This window comes from Amborella trichopoda, chromosome 2, assembly GCF_054954075.1.
Source record: "Amborella trichopoda isolate Santa Cruz 75 chromosome 2, AtrichopodaSantaCruz75HAP2 v2.0, whole genome shotgun sequence".
Taxonomy (NCBI): domain Eukaryota; kingdom Viridiplantae; phylum Streptophyta; class Magnoliopsida; order Amborellales; family Amborellaceae; genus Amborella; species Amborella trichopoda.
This window is the reverse complement of record NC_142337.1, coordinates 50,087,097-50,104,832: the sequence shown is the minus strand read 5'-3', so window position 1 is coordinate 50,104,832 and position 17,736 is coordinate 50,087,097. Positions and strand designations below refer to the sequence as shown.

Here is a 17,736-nt window from a genome sequence, read left to right as displayed (position 1 = left end):
GGAAAAGTTTGAATATTGCCTTCAAAGTTGAAGAAGATCATGGGTTTAACGCAGAATTCATCCTAGCTCGTTTTAAAACTCGAGGGTCAGTTTTCTTCAACCAGGGGAGAATGATGTAGATTTTCCAGATCAAGAATGGGTTGATTTAAAGATTTATTTTTATTTTTTTTTTCAAAGATGTGGGTAGATTTTTGGGTTATTGTTTTTAGGAATTATATTTATTTTAGGTGCTAGGGCTACATTTTGGTTTTTAGGGAAGCTTGTATTTAGTTTTAAGAGCATCTTTTATTTTGTTAAGGAGGCTTATCCTTATCCTTTGTAAGTTTAATATAGGATAATTAAGTCCCTTTTTTTAGAGAGCGAACCCTTTCTTTTAGTAAAGGGTTTGTTAAGGATAAAAGAGTGCGTTTTATTTTATTTTTAACAAATTAATCTTTTATGAAGATTAGTCCGTTTTGATAAGCTTTTTTTTCTTTTTTTGATTGAGTTGTTTTGGGAGGAGCCTTTCCAAAAGATATGGACTTGAGATAGCAATTAGCTATTAGGAAGAAGGGTTTGTTTTTTCTAATTTAGTAACGAGATATTTTAGGAGGTTTTAGGAGTAATACACGGGGGTGCATCCCATTGTAAAAGGTGGCTTTTAGTGAATGAAATAAAATTTTATCGTAGAGAGAGAAAGAGAGTGCCTTCTCTTTGTTTTCCTGTTGGGTTTTTTTGTCCGTGCATCAGTCTGCCAACTTATTTAGTAGTTCCTTGTATATAAGTTATCCTCTGGTGAATTTATCATGTAATGCTTGTGAACTGCTCCAAATCTGGATAGTGCTTTGAGATTATTTGCATGCTAGGTTGTGGAGGCTATTACTATCACAAAATTATTTGTGTGATTATGATAACTCTAGCCTCCCCATTTCTCGTCCTTTCTAAGTATTGTAGTAGCCAACATATGTCAATAGATGTACTAAAAGAGTTTCCCTTTTATTTCTCACCTCTACTGCCATCAAGATACTTGTATGTTTAGAATATGATTGTATTTCTGTATTCATATGCCAAGATTGTTAAGTTTTTTACTAGTGGTTACAAGGTTGAAATAGATGACAAGTATGAAACAGACAAACAGCAGGTTGAGGGGTATTGCCAGTTCTCCAGGGGCTATTTAGGAGAAGGAATTTGAGTATGATACACATGTAATTATGGAGTCATGACTACAATTATTTGCCTGCAGAATGCATTTCTTGTTTATTTTTGCATGTCCTGGCTTTTGAGAATTGCCGAGTTGTATTCCCGTTCGGTGTATCAATTTCCATCTCGCTACCTGTATTGGGCATTGTAAGGTATAGACCATGTATTGACAAGCAGGCTAATGAAATCATGGAGAGATGCTCTAAAGGTTTTGTTTAAAAGAAGCAGAAATGGTTAACTTGAGGAAGAGCTTGGTGGGAACACTGCAGATGAAGAAAAGGGTAATGGAGTTGTTTTGGCAGTTGAGGTAAATTATAGACTAGATTTAAGGAGCAAGGATGATATTTATATAATTATTAACAGTGATGGTCTTGATATATTGAAGGTGACCACTGAAATCACAAAACAGGGAACTGACGGCAATAATTCATGTTCAGAGCCTATGAGGAACTGTCGTCTTCAGCAAAAGAAGTGAGGGTTGACCGAGTTTTCTTGGGTATGGAATCCTGTCGAGAAAATTGGAAGCAGCTAGCAATTTTTAGAGATGTCATGGATAACTTTGGTTCTAAGAGAGTTCGATTTTGCGCGTAAAAGCTGGATGACAAAAATAACATGAAGAGAGAGAAGCTCCTATGGGAAATTAAAGAGTATCCGAAACACAAGATGAGGGGCTCAAAAAGACATGGAGGACGAATATAGGATAGCCAACTGCTGACGGAGAAATGTGCTATAATCCAATGGACTATGGAAAATCCATAGTCCTTTTGATCATTGCAATCCTATCAATGATGGATAGTGATTGGATACACCACCAGAAGAGAGCATGACCAAACATTGGATGCCATTCTCTTTCCATCACCGTCAATTTTTTATTTTTTTCAACAGTGGTGACCCAATGGACTATGGTTCTAAAATATGCCATTAGATTTTATCACTATATGGTGAGGAGGGTAGGTTGGGCTTAGGAGCACATATGAGGGAAGGAATGGGGACCTTGAGTATCTCTTCTGCCCCTACCATGAGTCTTGTTATATACTAGTCCAGAGAGGGAGAGCGGAAATTGAATTTAATACTTTGACTTCCACATAGCAACACTTTTTATTGGTGCGCATCTGGTGTAGTGGTATCATAGTACCCTCCCACAGTATTGACTGGGGGTTCGATTCCCCAGATGCGCACCATTGAAAGGTGTGGCTCTATGGAAGTCAAAGTATTAAATTCAAAAGTTTTCTTTTTATTTTTATTCCAAATACCTGAAATCCACTTACACGGACTTTTATTTTCACTGCCAAGAGAAATAGAAACTATCTTAAACTGACTCCCACTATAATATTTAGCACAAAATAAGTTCCTGGAAATTTACAGAAAATAGAAAATAATATTGTAAATGAATTTAAAACTACTTGGAAGACTTACTGGAAGATGCTTGGAGTTACCCTACCAGGACTTGGTACACCCCACACCCAATTCTCTGACCAATGACGCACTTTTACTCCTAAAGGTGTTGCTGAAAATTATTAGATAGAGAAGCTTTACGGGCAATACTTCTTTTTCTAGGGTTTTAAAGAGCTCAAAAATAAAGTAGGGTTTATATAAAACCCAATGGGAACAAATTAGGGTTGAATTTGAGAATTTATTTCACTCTAAGTTGCATATACCTCTTTTTCCTTCAAAAATCAATAAACCCTAGCCCTAGGGTTTTCACGTGCCACCACCTATGTTTCTTTCTCTTTGGGTGGTGTGAATAGAAAACTAGAGGAGAGAGAGGGTGGTGTGAGAGAGAGATCTCCCTTTTTTGGTGCATGAAGGAAGAGAGGAAAGAGTGGTGTGAGAGAGAGGATCTTGTCTTAAGAGAGAAAGATCTTGTAATGAGTTTGACAGATGTTCAAACATGGTCTTTATATAGAAGGAAATCTATCTCTTAATTTGAATATGATTCCTTTTAAGTATTGCCTTATCCAATTTCTAGCTAGACTTTTAGGATAAATAGGAAATATGTGGGGTGAGAGGGATTTATCAGAGTCATCCATCTCATAGATTAGCCATTATGATTTTGTGTGGAAAGATAGGAATTACGAAACCTTATTCCTTTAGAATTTTACCCCAAGTCCAACTCCTATATAAAATTGAAATATCAAACTTAAACTTTATCTATGTCTCATATTTAAACTTGAAATACAATCAAACTTAAAGATTATCTTGATCTCTAGATTTCCCACAAGGATAGAAATTCAAATCTAATTAAATTAGATTTCTTATCTATTAACAAAAATAAATTATTTAACAATAATAAGAAAGTGGGGCGTCCCCCCTCCCCCTCTTCTTAGAAACAAGGTGTGTCCGCCCTTTCCCACTTAAAGTGGCATGCCAAAAAAAAATTAGAATAAATGTGCACAAATCTTCCAAGAAAGTGGCATGTCACCTTTTCTCCCCAAAAGTGGCATGAAGAAAAAAAGTTTAAAACAAATTGGGGTGCCATCTTTTTGCTAAAAAGGTGGTGTGCACCCTTGGCGTGCTACCCTAGGAGCCCATGTGGGCCCCACATGGTTGTCACACACATGGGGGCTGTATCCTTGATCCCCGCATGTGCTAAAGTTATGTAATTTCAGAAATACCCTTTTAATGTAGTCACAACACAATTTATGTAAAAAATTCTGAAAATAATATTTAAAAAATTATAAAACATAATAAAATATACTAGAAGTGGACTGGTACTAATGGGTTAAAATTAGCAAAAATAAGGGCACTTCACTCGCCTTAGAAGCCATGATCCACAATTGTTAACCCAACAAAAGTCGCATGACCCACAAACTCTTTGTAGGGGCTTATGATTGGCTTGTCAAAGTTGGATTAAAAAACACTGGGAGCATGATCCTAGAATGCGGATTTCAGTTCTCCCCCCTTTAAGAGCAAGTCTAGCACTTGTCACCACAGTGCAAAAGGGGCACTCTCTATGCACACATGTATACATGTCCCTCTATAGGGAAGCTTCCATGCAACTTCCATTTGTACATGCTGTGTGGAAATTTGTTGAGCCAAAGCCCTTACTCTCATCGGCCTACAACAGCACACAGGAGACCACACAGTTCTCCTGACCAACAAACATGCTCCCTGGGCATCTCTCTGACCTCAACAAAGAGGACCTACTGCAAACCTTTTTCAGTTCTGCCACATTCCTAGGGCTAAGGGAGACATGATCAGGGCCATAAATTACCCAACCGTTGGTCAATCAATACATACACTCCCACTGAAGTGCATTTCCACTATAAATATTATTTTTACAAGCTCTTTAGGCCTTTAAAAGCCACAAAACTCAACAGAAATCACCTTGAAACACTCAACAACGTGTTTGGTTAGGTTGAACATTATTGGCTTCAGTGCCCACCCTAGTTTGGGATGCATCTTTTTGTTCTCTAATATGTTTTGGACCTCTTAAGAGTAAAAGAGAAGCGATTAGTGGCCCTGTACCTAGGACCTTGCAAGCCACCAAAAGGCATCTTTCCGAACAAGAAATTGAGATAAAGTTAAATGACCATGTAAAAGGGTCATTTTTTGTCAATGCTGTGATAAGCTTTCCTGGTTGGATGATTAGAATGGACGCCTGTTTTGTACCACTGATTTCATCAGCCATTCTGGCAACATCATCTAGCCTTTCCTTCCCTATTAAGAAATCTCCTTTAGGATGCCATAGATTTTTTAACATCCTTATATTGATAGAGGAATAAATATAGAGAAAATGTCAACCTCCTTGATGTCTTGGCAGAAATGCCAGACGTACAGATCCTAGTCTGGTGACCACTGAACTTCTGTTCAGAGCACTCTATACTATAAACACTGTTTATGGCTACAGTGTGACTCTTGTCAATTCTAATCTGGCCAGTCTCTATGACTTGATAGCACCAAAGTTCCCAGTTCAACTTCTGGCACAACCTCATGGCTTTTGCATAGCTGTTCCTTTCTGCAGAGAACCACAATTTTTTCTTGTCGTTTTGCACATGTTTAGCTCTTTTCTTCTAAATTGCAGTTGTCAGTTAATCATGATATTTTCAGTTAATAGGCAGTATGCAATGATAGTTGGCTTATTTACTGGCTTTATCTTGATTTGGAAATCTTCAGATAAATGAAAGATTTAGAAAGCTATTTGTGGGAAACATGGTTTTCTACAGTTTGCAGTGCCTTCTAAAGCATCTTACTTTCTCAATGGATGGTTCAGATGCTTCTGAGCCAAACATGCCTAATGACATCTGAAATGGAAGCAAAATTGTGTTTATCCATTCAAGAAATACCAATGTGTACGTGGGTCTCATTTCCATATTTGCCCCGCCTTGTGTAATAGATAATAGTTAATATGTTTAGTGTTTAATTTCTGCATACTTACCTTTGTCCACTTGAAATGGTGAATTATGTACAAGTTTGCTATATTATGTTTCCACATATTGGTGCCATTTATGGGAACATGTTCTCAGTTTTTGCAGTGTTCATTTTGGTATTTGGCAGTTTTGGACCGAGAGTTTTGTTCAATGGTCTCCACTTGGGACATACTTGGCAACCGTACACAGGCAGGGGGCGGCTGTTTGGGGAGGTGCCACTACATTTAACCGTTTAATGCGTTATGCCCATCCCCTGGTCAGCTTTCCTCACATTGTTTATCTGTTACAAATTTGATATCAGGCCATATTTATAATTTACAACATATGATACATTTGCACAGGTTAAACTTATTGATTTCTCATCTGGGGAGAAATATCTAGTCACGTACAGCAGCCATGAACCCAGCAATCCTCGGGATTCACAGGTACTTCATTTTGTATCGCAGAAGATGGGAAATAATTGGTTCCTTGGTTGTGACTTGGTGGTCAAAAAGATAAATATATCTAACATAATGATCACATGTGCATCTTTCAGAAAGTTGCACTAGTTATTTTTGATGCGAGAACTGGAAAAGTATTGAGAGAATTCAAAGGTAGTGCTGATGATTTTGCCACTGGTGGAACTGGAGGTGTGTCTGGTGTCTCATGGCCTGTGTTCAGGTAACAGATTTTACTAACACTATCATTGTTATATTCCCAGTCTTATTTTCATATCATTGCTCAATTGCTTGTTTTTCTAGATGGAGCGGAGGAAGCGAAGACAAATACTTTGCTAGAATTGGTAAAAATGCAATCAGTGTCTATGAAACAGAGACCTTTAGTCTTCTTGATAAGAAGTCTATTAAAGTAGAAAATGTTATTGACTTCAGTTGGTCTCCAACTGATCCCATATTGGCACTCTTCGTCCCTGAAGGTGGTGGTGGGAATCAACCAGCAAGAGTAAGTTGAAAACCACTAGTGAGGTTTTTTAGTTACTCTTTGAGCCTGACGTCAAGCTGCCTATGGTCATTTTCTGAATGATAGTTTTTCCTGGTATTCTTAGTAGATGCAAGCTTCCTGTTCTATACCTGAATCTGTGTCTTCTGGTGTATACACATTTGGGTTCTCTGAGTGCAGGTTAGTCTCGTTCAAATTCCTGGACGCGAGGAATTGAGGCAGAAGAACCTGTTTAGTGTTAGTGACTGTAAGATATTCTGGCAAAGCACTGGAGAGTATCTTGCCGTCAAAGTAGACCGGTACACGAAGACCAAGAAGAGCACGTACACTGGATTTGAGCTCTTCCGCATAAAAGAGAGGGACATTCCAATTGAGGTTTTGGAGCTTGAAAACAAGAATGACAAAATCCTTGCCTTTGCATGGGAGCCCAAAGGCCACAGGTTTGCAGTGATTCATGGAGATAACCCCAGACCCGATGTGAGCTTCTACTCTATGCGAAGTGCACGGGTCTCAAAACTCGCAACAATAAAAGGCAAGCAAGCAAATGCCCTGTATTGGTCACCAGCTGGTCGATTTATCATCCTTGCTGGCTTGAAAGGTCTCAATGGGCAGCTTGAATTCTACAACGTTGATGAGCTTGAGACCATGGCTGTCGGTGAGCATTTCATGGCCACTGATGTTGAGTGGGATCCTACTGGAAGGTATGGCAGCCCATAGTGAGCATTTCATGGCCATTTTTATAGGCTAGGATTCCATTGTAAGGTGGAGCAGCCTGTTTTGAAACTTCTTGTATAGATGTATACTATGCACTTTGGTACACCTATGTACAAAAAAAGCACCAGACATCCTTTTGCAGGGACAGAGAGTGGAAAATACTGCAGTGGTGCCTTCTAGCCATTGACCTGGATAAACTCAGTCTCCAAGGTTCTCTTTCGAAAATGGAAAGTTATTGTCCCTTAGGAGTACTATATAACATACAATATTGGTGCATGTTACCCACTTCTATCAGGAGTAGTATACATCATACAATATTGGTGCTTGTTATCCACTTCTTTTGCTCCTCTGTCTCCCTCTCCCTCCCCCTCCTGCTCCGCCCTTCCCCACCCAACCCACTCACTCGCACTTTCAGGCATTTTGATTTCTTTGATAGTTGCTTGCATGATTTTGGTTAACTTTTTGGGAAATGCAGATACGTAGCAACATCCGTTACTTCTGTGCATGAGATGGAAAATGGATTCAACATCTGGTCTTTCCATGGCAAACTCCTATACAGGATCTCAAGAGACCACTTCTATCAGGTACTTCAAAAAAAAGAAAACTCAACAAACCTACTCTTGGAACATTATAGCCTTCTTCTTTTTTTTTGAAACGAACACTGTAGCCTTCTATAATATCTCTAAACGATTCAATGGATTTCTTGAACAGTTCCTGTGGCGCCCAAGGCCACCTTCATTCCTGACTCCTGACAAAGAAGAGGAGATTGCAAAGAACCTCAAGAAGTACAGTAAGAAGTATGAAGCAGAGGACCAGGATGTTTCATTGTTGCTCAGTGAGCAGGATAGGGAGAAGAGGAGGCAGCTTCATGAAGAATGGGACAGGTGGGTTAAGGAGTGGAAGCGGCTCCACGAAGAGGAGAAGGCTTTGAGGCAAGAGTTGAGAGATGGGGAGCTGAGTGATGAGGAGGAAGAGTACGAGGCGAAGGAAGTGGAGGTCGAGGAAATCTTGGATGTGACAGAAGAGGTCGTCTCTTTTGGCTATGAGTGAATCTTTTAATCAGTTGCGTTTTTGGTTTTTAATCCATCTTCTCTTTACAGAGAACTTAAATTTTGAGTTGTGGATGATAATTTTGTTACGATCTTTTATTTTCATAGACTGGAGGTCAGCAAGAAAGATATGTGATGTACGCTTCCAAGTTTCTAATTATTTCACTCAATCTTGACCTTTTTGCCTTTATTACCTTTATTAGAGCATGTGCAGTGACTAATATTTATAAAGTAAAAACAAATCACCTAGAATCAATATAATTCTTTAGTCGGGAAATGATACCATGTCATCATGTTATTATAATATAATGAAATCACACTTTTAGAAAGCCGTGTTTGGGTGTTTGTATAATTTGAAATTTTGTATATACTCTTTTCGTCTCAATAATCAATCTTAAAAAAAATAAAATTTAATTTTTTATTTACATGTGGTCAATATGAGTTCCCTCCAAAAAAATAAAATATAAACCATCCATTTGGTGCCCCCCCAAAATAAAAAAGTGATTTTTTTTTTACCAGAATACCTACTATTTTAACCCATGATTCCAAAACATGATGCCTAACATGTCAGTCCAGTACAAAAATGTGTCTGGGCTGGTGCCAGTCCAGCACATTGAATATAGAGCTTGTTCGACACAAAATGTGCCAAACCAGTTATATATTCAAGTTGTGTAGGTCTCGATTGATCTAGCACAAAAAATGTGCAAGACCAGCTCTATAACAAGTTAAGCCGGACCAGCTTAGAAAGAGTGGAAAATGTAGCCTAAAAAGAGACATTTGGATCCAAAAAAACGTACTTTTTTAACTTAGCGAGGTGGTCATAAATATAAAAGTTTTGGAGTTGAGAATGTAATTTACGGAGTATTGGAGAGTCGCCTGCCTAGAAAGTTTGGTTAAGGGCCGCACCTATAATTTTCCATTTAATTTTTTTACTTCTTAAGATTTTTCTAAATCACCAATTCAGACTCATCCAATGGGTAATCCAGTAACAATTCGGACTCATCCAATGGGTAATCCAGTAATGGGCTAGACGATCCACCTACTCATCCAATGGGTAATCCAGTAATGGGCTAGACGATCCACCTCATTGATCCGTCGTTTCAAATATCCACCGGTATGCAACATTCCACTATTTGGAATCAGCACCGATGCTCAGCTTTTCCAGAAATAAAATTGAAGTATAACAATAACATACAAAATGCAGCACGCAATATGCATCCGTACCCGTAAAGATGTGCCTAAGCAAGTTTGTGGGGTTGGGAACACAGCATGCAATTAGATATGGACGCAGTTAGCATGCGGCCAATGTAGAAATGCGAGCTTGGCAATAAAAATAATTTGATCTTAATTTTTAGAGAATATATTTTCTTTAACATGAAGATCATGAATATATTAAAAAAAAAAAAAAAATGAAAATTACAAATAATAATTATATTAAAAAAACATCTGACCCACTAATTACAATTGTTTTTAAATGGATGCTTTATACATTTGGACCGCGTATTGTATAAATGTGGAGAAAATGGCGACGATTCAGAGTTGGCAATTCATAAGGAAATTTTCATAAATATATGTTGTGGAATTTAAAATTCCTAGTATTTCATATTTTATGCTTATGTCCCACTTTTTGAGGTCACATATGTATTTGATTTTACTTTGCTCAAATTTTCGGTGCTCATACTTCTTATCATCAAAATACAAAAAATTAATAATCTAAAATTTTAAAAATAAATCCAAAGTATTTTCGTTCTTTTGTTTTCATTGAATTGCATTTTTTTATTTTTTATACAAATGTCTGATAATGAGAAACATGGTCACCAAAAATTTGAGCTTAATTTGTTATATTAAAAATAATTAAAATTCAATATACACTCCAATAAAACGGGATAGAGCATAACATGAGAAACAAGTATTGAGACATTTTTTATAGGAAAAGGGAAAATTGTTTCACAAGTCAGCAGGTGCAAGAGCCCACGGACTAACAAACATCCATGTTATCTGAAGTGTATTGTCCATAAATAAGATATAGACGGTGCATAAAACAATACTAAAAAATAATAGTTTTAATTTTAAAAGTTTATTTTTCTTTTCATATTTATAATCACCTTGGCCTAGATGATGAATCTACAAAAAAAAAAAATTGAAAAAAAAAATCTTCTAGAATGAAAAGGGGGGGGGAGGGTGTGGGGGCGCATATGTATCGACCGACTCATAGATAAACCCCATCCTAAGAAAAGTATACAAAGAGACTACTATCTTTTAATACAAGGAAGTCACAAATTGCTCTTATACTCGGATTCCAAATCGGGTCGTTGTGATTGTGTCATTGACTAGATTTAAAGTTAAAAAAAAAAACAAAAAAATTCTCAAACTTTGACACAACCAAGACATCCAATTTGACATCTAATGGCTAATAACAATTGTGACTTCCTTGAAACAAAGGAAAACAGTCTCATAATAATATACAATCCCTTTCTTATATTATACAAACTATAGGGGATATTTAAAAAAAAAAAAATTTCGAGATGATGATGATGCCCTTTAAATAAGTACAAGCAGTAATATTAACAAATAATAAAGATAACCATAATGCTGATGACTATGATGATGGTGAACAGGACAGGAATTTGTAAACAATGAACATTGGTCACTTATTCCTCATCACTATCAAAGAGTGAAGGGCGTCTCAGTGGGAGTTTTAAAAGAGATGCAATCACTGAATTTGTACTCTCATGGGGCAGCAATTTGGCCATCTGATCTCCTATACTGTTTTCTCTTGATGGGCTTCTTTCACTTGTATTACTTCCTGAAATACAATAAGCAATTGGCCAAATTATACCCAGCTGGGCCTTGTATGCAATGACCAGGACATGAATAACATATGCATGAACATATCAAAACTATTAAGAGGACATTAGCAAAAACCATTGATATTAAACAGTAAGTAGTTAATTGGAGGAAAAAAAATGCATGTTGGTAAACAACAGCTACAAAACACGAACTAATAAATCACATCCAATTAAAATGTTGAATTCATATGCTAGCAGAAAAGATGATAGAAAAATCAATTTCAAATCATTTTGATTATCTGATATGCACAAGCCTGCACACAAATCCATAATCTAAAGAAACTGGTCCAAACAACTAGGAGAAAGCACAGCACGTCATGCTTTCTGATAGTAAGAGTTTACCAACCATTTGCAGAAAACTTATAGTTGACTTCATTTCAGTAGGGGTTAAAATAGAAATGTCGAAGAATTTTTTTGCTCAAATTATTTATAAAATAATAAGGAAATAAGATTGAAATTTGTTTACACAATCACCCAAGAAACCACCTTAAATAGAAACTACTCATCATCATAATCATCCGAACCTTATCCCAACTATTTGTGGTCAGCTACATAAATAATATTCTATCATTTTGCTCTATCAAGGAGTATACCCTTAGACCATAAGTCACTATATCTTCTCACTACTTCCATCAATATTCTTTTGGGTATTTCTCTTGTCATTTTAGAGTCTTCCGCTTGAACCAAATTTTCCGTCCTAACCGATATTGTATTAGGAATAGGTTACACATGGCCAACCCACCAAGTCTACTTTCCCTCATCTTATCGCCTATTGAAGTCACCCCTAAATTCCCCCATATGTACTCATTCTGAATTCTATCCTTTTTGTCTTGCCACTCATCTATCTCAATACCCTCATCCCAGTTATATTCATCTTATAAATGTGTTGTTTTTTGACCGCTCAACATTATGCCCCATTAAGCATAACTCGTCTTACCGCCATCTTATAAAACTTCTTCTCTAATTTCATTGGTATGCGGTGTTCGCATAAAAGTCTGGATGCACATCTCCACTTCTCCCACCTAGCTCTAATTCTATGAGCAACATCTTCCTCATTCTCTCCTCCTAGATTATAGACCCAAGATATCGAAAATAATCTCTTTTAGGCATTTATTGGCCATCAATTTTAACTACTTCCTGTTTTCTGCTGCTATTATTACTAAACTTAAATCTTCAAATTCTAGAGCATCTGCATTCATGTCGTTTGTAGTCTCATTGATCAAAACTATGTCATCCGCGAACAATGTGCACCATAGGACCTCATCCTGTAGATACCTAGTTAACTCGTCCATAAACAAAACAAAGAGATATGGGCTCAATGTTGATCTCTGATGTAGGCCTATTGTCACTGAAAACTCACTTGTCTCTCCACTTAATGTCCTCACGCTAGTTACCGCTCCCTTGTACATATCTCTCACTACATCAATATATCCTCTAGAGACTCCTTTCTTTTACGCCACCCACCAAATTAACTCTCTAGGTACACCCCATCGTATGCTTTCTCCAAATCACCCCTAAACTTCACAATCAGTTGCCTAAGTAGGAAAACATAGCCTCAATTGTTGACTTCCCTAACACAAAGTCGAACTGATTTTCTGATACCTCATTTCATGTCTTAGCCATTGCTCAACTCTCTCCCCCACAACTTCATAGTGTGGCTCACAACTTTAATCCCTCGATTGTTCGTACAATTCTGTATATTTCCTTTGTTCTTGTAAATACGTACCACAATACTTTTTCTCTATTTATCTAACATTTTCTTTATTCTCAACATTTTGCTGAATAGCTTGATCACCCAAAATATACCAATGTGTCTCTTACACTTCGAAAGCCTTTCCTATCTTGTCCTAAAGCCTTTCCTATCTTCATCATTCTCAAAGCTTCTTTCACTTCAGATATCTTAATCCATTTAATATAGCTATGACCTCTGGCCTTATTTACGTCGAAGGTTTCTGCTAATAATGTGTCCCCAAAGTTTTCGTCATTTAACAGTTAAAACAAATTCACAACCTTTCATTGACCACGTCATCCTTCACCAATACCTTCTGATCCTCATTCTTAATGCATTTAATATGATCTAGATTTCTACACTTCCTCTCTCTAATTTTTGCTAGTTTGAAGACACATTTATCACCTTCTCTTGTCCACAATTATTTTATAGATCATTATATGCCTTAAGTTTAGTCTTCCTTACTACCATCTTAATATTTTTCTTAGCATTTTTATAATGTTCTAAGTTTTGATCATTTCTATTACATTGCCAAGCTTTATAACATGATCATTTTTCACTAAAAGCCTTTTGAACCTCATCACTATACCGCCAAGTTTCCTTATCAAACTTTTTTTTCCATCTAGATTCTCCCAAAAACTTCTTTTGCCACTTTATTAATACAATCAACCATCTCATTCCATATAATATCAGCTTTGTGCTAAGAATTCTATTTTCCTCATTTTACCAATTTATTCCTAAATGTCTATTTTCTCCTGTTTAAAATTCTACCACCTAGCTCTTGGACACCTATTAATTTCATAAATCCTGAACATAAGAAAAAATTTTAAATTGTGAGAACTATTGTAAAATAATAACTCTAGAAATACATACATTTATAATTTTTTAAAAAAAAAAAACAGCATATAAAGTGAGGCAGATGTGAACCCCTCAGCGTATACCACAATTGCATGCATACATAATTGCAATAGTCTTCGCTACACATCAACATTTCACCATATGAAGTTCAAATATCTTCAAATAAAGCACAAACTCATAACTGAAGAATAAAAGGATAGCATGCATCTGTGATTGCATGTAACACTTCCCAATTAAACAGAAAAAAATTTATATATTTGGAACTTCTTATTTCACCAGTTGAAAGTTATTCAAGTCTGAGTAGATGTCAGAGAAAACCTTTTTCTTCTTTTTTTTTTTCTTTTTGTCACAGACTATCCTAAATGGCACTTGCTGAGCATGTTTTGCTGCATGTAGTAACAACTGTTTTCATACTGCATTAGTAAAATTGGACTAGAACTCTAGGATAATTTTTTTTTTTTTTGGGACACATTGACAGGTATTTAGCACATAAGAGTAGAGCCCAAGATGTCACTTTGTGGCTCCACCACCCTGACACCTAGGCCTCGTGCTCATTCCTTAGAACTCTATTTTGTGCATGCCCAAAAGATCCAGATTCAAAGACCAAATCCAATCAATGAAGAGATGGATGATTTTGATCTTAAACCTTGCTGGAAGACATTGGGAATTTCAAGCCATTTCCACAAGACAAAAAACAATCAAAGGTAAAGTCGATGATCACTGATGGGCATGCAATTTATGAGAATTCAAAGAACAAATCTTCAACATCTCCCACTTGAAAGCTCCTATCACTAACAATGTTGCCTTTTTGTACCAAATTTTATCAACCATAAGCTATAAGGCATCTTACCTCGATCTCCATGCTGGAATACATGAAATCTTGTTTGATCAAGCATGTTCCCCATCTTTTTAGAATCATTCAACATACCAAGTTCCCTGCGATTAGGAAATGGTTTACAAAGTTCTCAATAGCGCAGCCAGCGTAACTAATAGCAATTATGTTGCACGGGATGAGTAGAAAAATGGCAACCAAGTAATTTAGATTTTCAAACACAAAAATAGAGATGTCACCATTATTGTTGAATGAGTATTATGTATTACATGAAAAAGACAGTACAAACTGAAACACCCTTAATTATCGCCGAATATCCAGTGCCTGAAATATGAACCTTTCTTCTTTGCTATTCATTGCAACAAGTGATGTGCTTCAAAATCAAATTTTCCCTTAACAAACTACTTTCTTCATATGAAACGCAAATTACTTCCTAGAAATAAATGACTGACAATTATTTCTAAAACCATTTCACCAGTCTCAGATAAACTTCATTTATTCATGTAAATCCATAAATTCACTTGTATAACACAGAAAGGGAAAAAGAATAGGATAAATTTCATTTGCATGCCAAGACAGTCTCTTAGCCATATTGATACCACAAAGATGCAAATTGAGTACACTAACTCTGAGCAGCTTGCAGTGGGCTGCTTCTACATGAAGATTATGGCTACCCGCCAATCTATTTCTAAGACCCTCAGGACCAATAAGGAGGCAGCTTAGTTTCAACAGGTAGGTAAGATGAGGCATTGTTAGTTATTAGTCAAGCAAAAACAGGTAATATGTGTAAGTGAAGAAATTCCAGAGACGGAGAGAGGACTGTTAATGACCCAACCGGAGGCAATTCTACCCTACAGTCAGGCAGAACTAGAGGTAGAAAGATGGCCACCTAAGAATGGGTAATATTTTTCAGTGTTTTACAGAGGGGTGTGGTTTATTTGAGGTGACAATCTTACTTGTCGAAGTAAGGCTGTAATGTTCTACACCATCCATTTTAGTTGAACAATATAGATTTGATACACCGCCTCAGTATTTTATATAGGGATATGCTTTATATGAGGAGGTAACCTTACTTGTAAAGTGAGGTTGCAACGCTCTACACCATCCATTTTAGTTGGATAGTGTAATCTAATACACCTTTTAAGACACTGTCAAACAGTGGCACATCTTTTAAGATAGTATCAGATCTGCACCATTCAAATAAAATGGATGACGTAGATTATTGTAACCTTACTTCTACAAGGAAGGTTGTGACCTTATATAAACCTATGTCCTTTACATAGTGCTGCTGGAGGAAAATTTGTTCTGATTTCATTTGAAATTTGGCTCACTGAAGTACATAAGCTATTTATTAGACCTATTGATCCCATTCAAATGAGAACCACAATAGGCAGTATACCTTTCTGTCATCCATTAGGATAAAGTACATCAAGTCACCCATGTCCTCTGTTGAGTCTGAACTCCTCTCAGCATGCTATTTCTAACTTCATCTGCCTTTACTGTCACTTTTCTTTTAGAGATATAAGTTGACCATCTGCCTTTACTGTCACTTCAATATTTGTTTTCACTTCTCAAGTTCCAACTCCTTCCTACACTACAAGGCTCTGCCACTAACGAAGCATCCAATCACCTGCTCGAAAATCCCAATTCCTTCTTCCTACCACCTTAACCAAACACTGTTTCAAATCAACTCCGCCAAGTTAACTTCTAAATCATAGTTGCAGGTATATCTACCCATCCAGGTGGCGATCCAGGTTTGGAATCTCGCTCCAGGAAAGGGATATTCAAAACATACTTAATTTTAAAATATTGGGATCTCGATCCCTATCTTAAAGACTGAGATAATGACCCAATTGATGATTTTCTTTATTTATAACCATCTAGCAATGTAACTGTACTTTATAATTACTTGTTGGCTATAAATAAAGAGATCTCTGCTTCAAAAAGTATATATATATTCCTATATTATATATACTCTTTAAGGTTGGGAACAAGATCCCAAAAAGATTAGCATCAAGAATCCTAACATTTGGGGATCTCAATCCAGCGTTTGACAACCCCCTGCTCTCAATCCTTATCCCTTTCCCAGTCCCAACAACTGTCTTAAATAGTTTACGCCCCGAAATACTATTCCGACCATAGAATAATATCCACAACTGAAATTGAGGAAAATGTTTTTGTCGTAACAAATGCTTTTAAAGACAAAAGAACAGACTTCCAGCTAGAACAGACAATATTTTTATGAAAAGAAAGAGCTCATCAAATCTACCAGACAAAAATGGCAAGCAAGCATCATAACTGGCCAGTTCACGTGGAAACTGCTCAGACCAGCAAGTCCAACAGTTCAGACCTGCAGAAGGCAGGTTCCAACTGGTTGTTTTTGTCTAATGTTTTCATAGATTGGGGTCGAACCCAACCCACTAGTAAACGAGCCCTTATTTAATGGTGATGTTGATAAGGTAGCCCACAGATAGCACTCATCTAGAAATATTATGCAAGTAGGGCCATCTTCTAATGTTTGACCAAATCAATCATGCACCAGCACTGATGAACTCTTTAAAGTCCAGCACCAAATCCTTTCCTCATCTTGGTTAGTCAAGAATCAGTTGTCCATAGAACAATATTAGTATTAACCTTCAATCCAAGATAAGAAGATTGATTGTTTGCCTATTGAGCAACATCTTCAGCTTCGTGTTAAAAGCATTCACAAATTACCAGTTTACTTGTGCAGATGGAGTAGAGCTTATCGACAGTCTCACCATAATTAATAGGAAGAACAGATTTTGGGGTCTTTTGTACTTGTTGGGCAGGGGGAAAGAGGGTGGGGGGTAGAGAGAGAGAGCATAAATGTTAAAATAGATCATCCAAACAGCACAAAGACCGTGAAACCACTGCCCTATCCAGCCACTAGATAAACATAAGACTCTAATCTCACCAAAAGCAAGGACCTAGTTCAAGTGGATCGTAAATCTTAAACTAGATTTACATCCAAACAGCACAAAGACCCTGAAATCACTGCTGTATCAAGCCTCCAGATAAACATTAGAGCCCAGTCTCACAACAAGCAAGGAATTAGTTGCGTTGGAAGCATGGATTGTTCTGCAATCAAAATTTTAAATCACTAACAACATACAGAAAAGCTTGAAAGGCTACATCTGATCCTCTGATGATAGTTATCATGAGTATTTGATAAAATAGTGTCAAATAACTGATATAAAAA

General features: G+C 36.8%; 2 protein-coding genes across 19 annotated transcripts in view; one reads left to right on the top strand and one right to left on the bottom strand.

Annotated features, from left to right (window-relative positions):
- The window catches only part of LOC18431617 (eukaryotic translation initiation factor 3 subunit B), a 30,530-nt gene extending 22,112 nt beyond the window's left edge, over positions 1–8,418 (top strand). For 4 of the 6 annotated variants that reach the window (XM_006841738.4, XM_088858442.1, XM_088858441.1 and 1 more), the window contains 7 exons: positions 5,677–5,805; positions 5,891–5,974; positions 6,085–6,209; positions 6,290–6,488; positions 6,666–7,186; positions 7,675–7,783; positions 7,911–8,418. In XM_006841738.4, coding sequence (XP_006841801.1) covers positions 5,677–5,805; positions 5,891–5,974; positions 6,085–6,209; positions 6,290–6,488; positions 6,666–7,186; positions 7,675–7,783; positions 7,911–8,249 — 1,506 coding nt within the window. In that variant the 3' untranslated portion in view covers positions 8,250–8,418. Of the gene's footprint in view, positions 1–5,676; positions 5,806–5,890; positions 5,975–6,084; positions 6,210–6,289; positions 6,489–6,665; positions 7,410–7,674; positions 7,784–7,910 lie in introns of all 6 variants that reach the window. The other 2 variants (XR_016049484.1, XR_016049485.1) reach the window with 1 other exon arrangement.
- A 2,348-nt stretch (positions 8,419–10,766) lies between these two features.
- LOC18431619 (uncharacterized) overlaps positions 10,767–17,736 on the bottom strand; it is a 35,299-nt gene continuing 28,329 nt past the window's right edge. For 9 of the 13 annotated variants that reach the window (XM_088858431.1, XM_088858434.1, XM_011624105.3 and 6 more), the window contains 2 exons: positions 14,535–14,620; positions 10,767–11,054 (listed from right to left, as the gene is read on the bottom strand). In XM_088858431.1, the coding sequence (XP_088714557.1) occupies positions 10,900–11,054; positions 14,535–14,620 (241 nt within the window). In that variant the 3' untranslated portion in view covers positions 10,767–10,899. The remainder of the gene's footprint in view (positions 11,055–14,534; positions 14,621–17,736) is intronic. The other 4 variants (XM_020665429.2, XM_088858439.1, XM_088858430.1 and 1 more) reach the window with 1 other exon arrangement.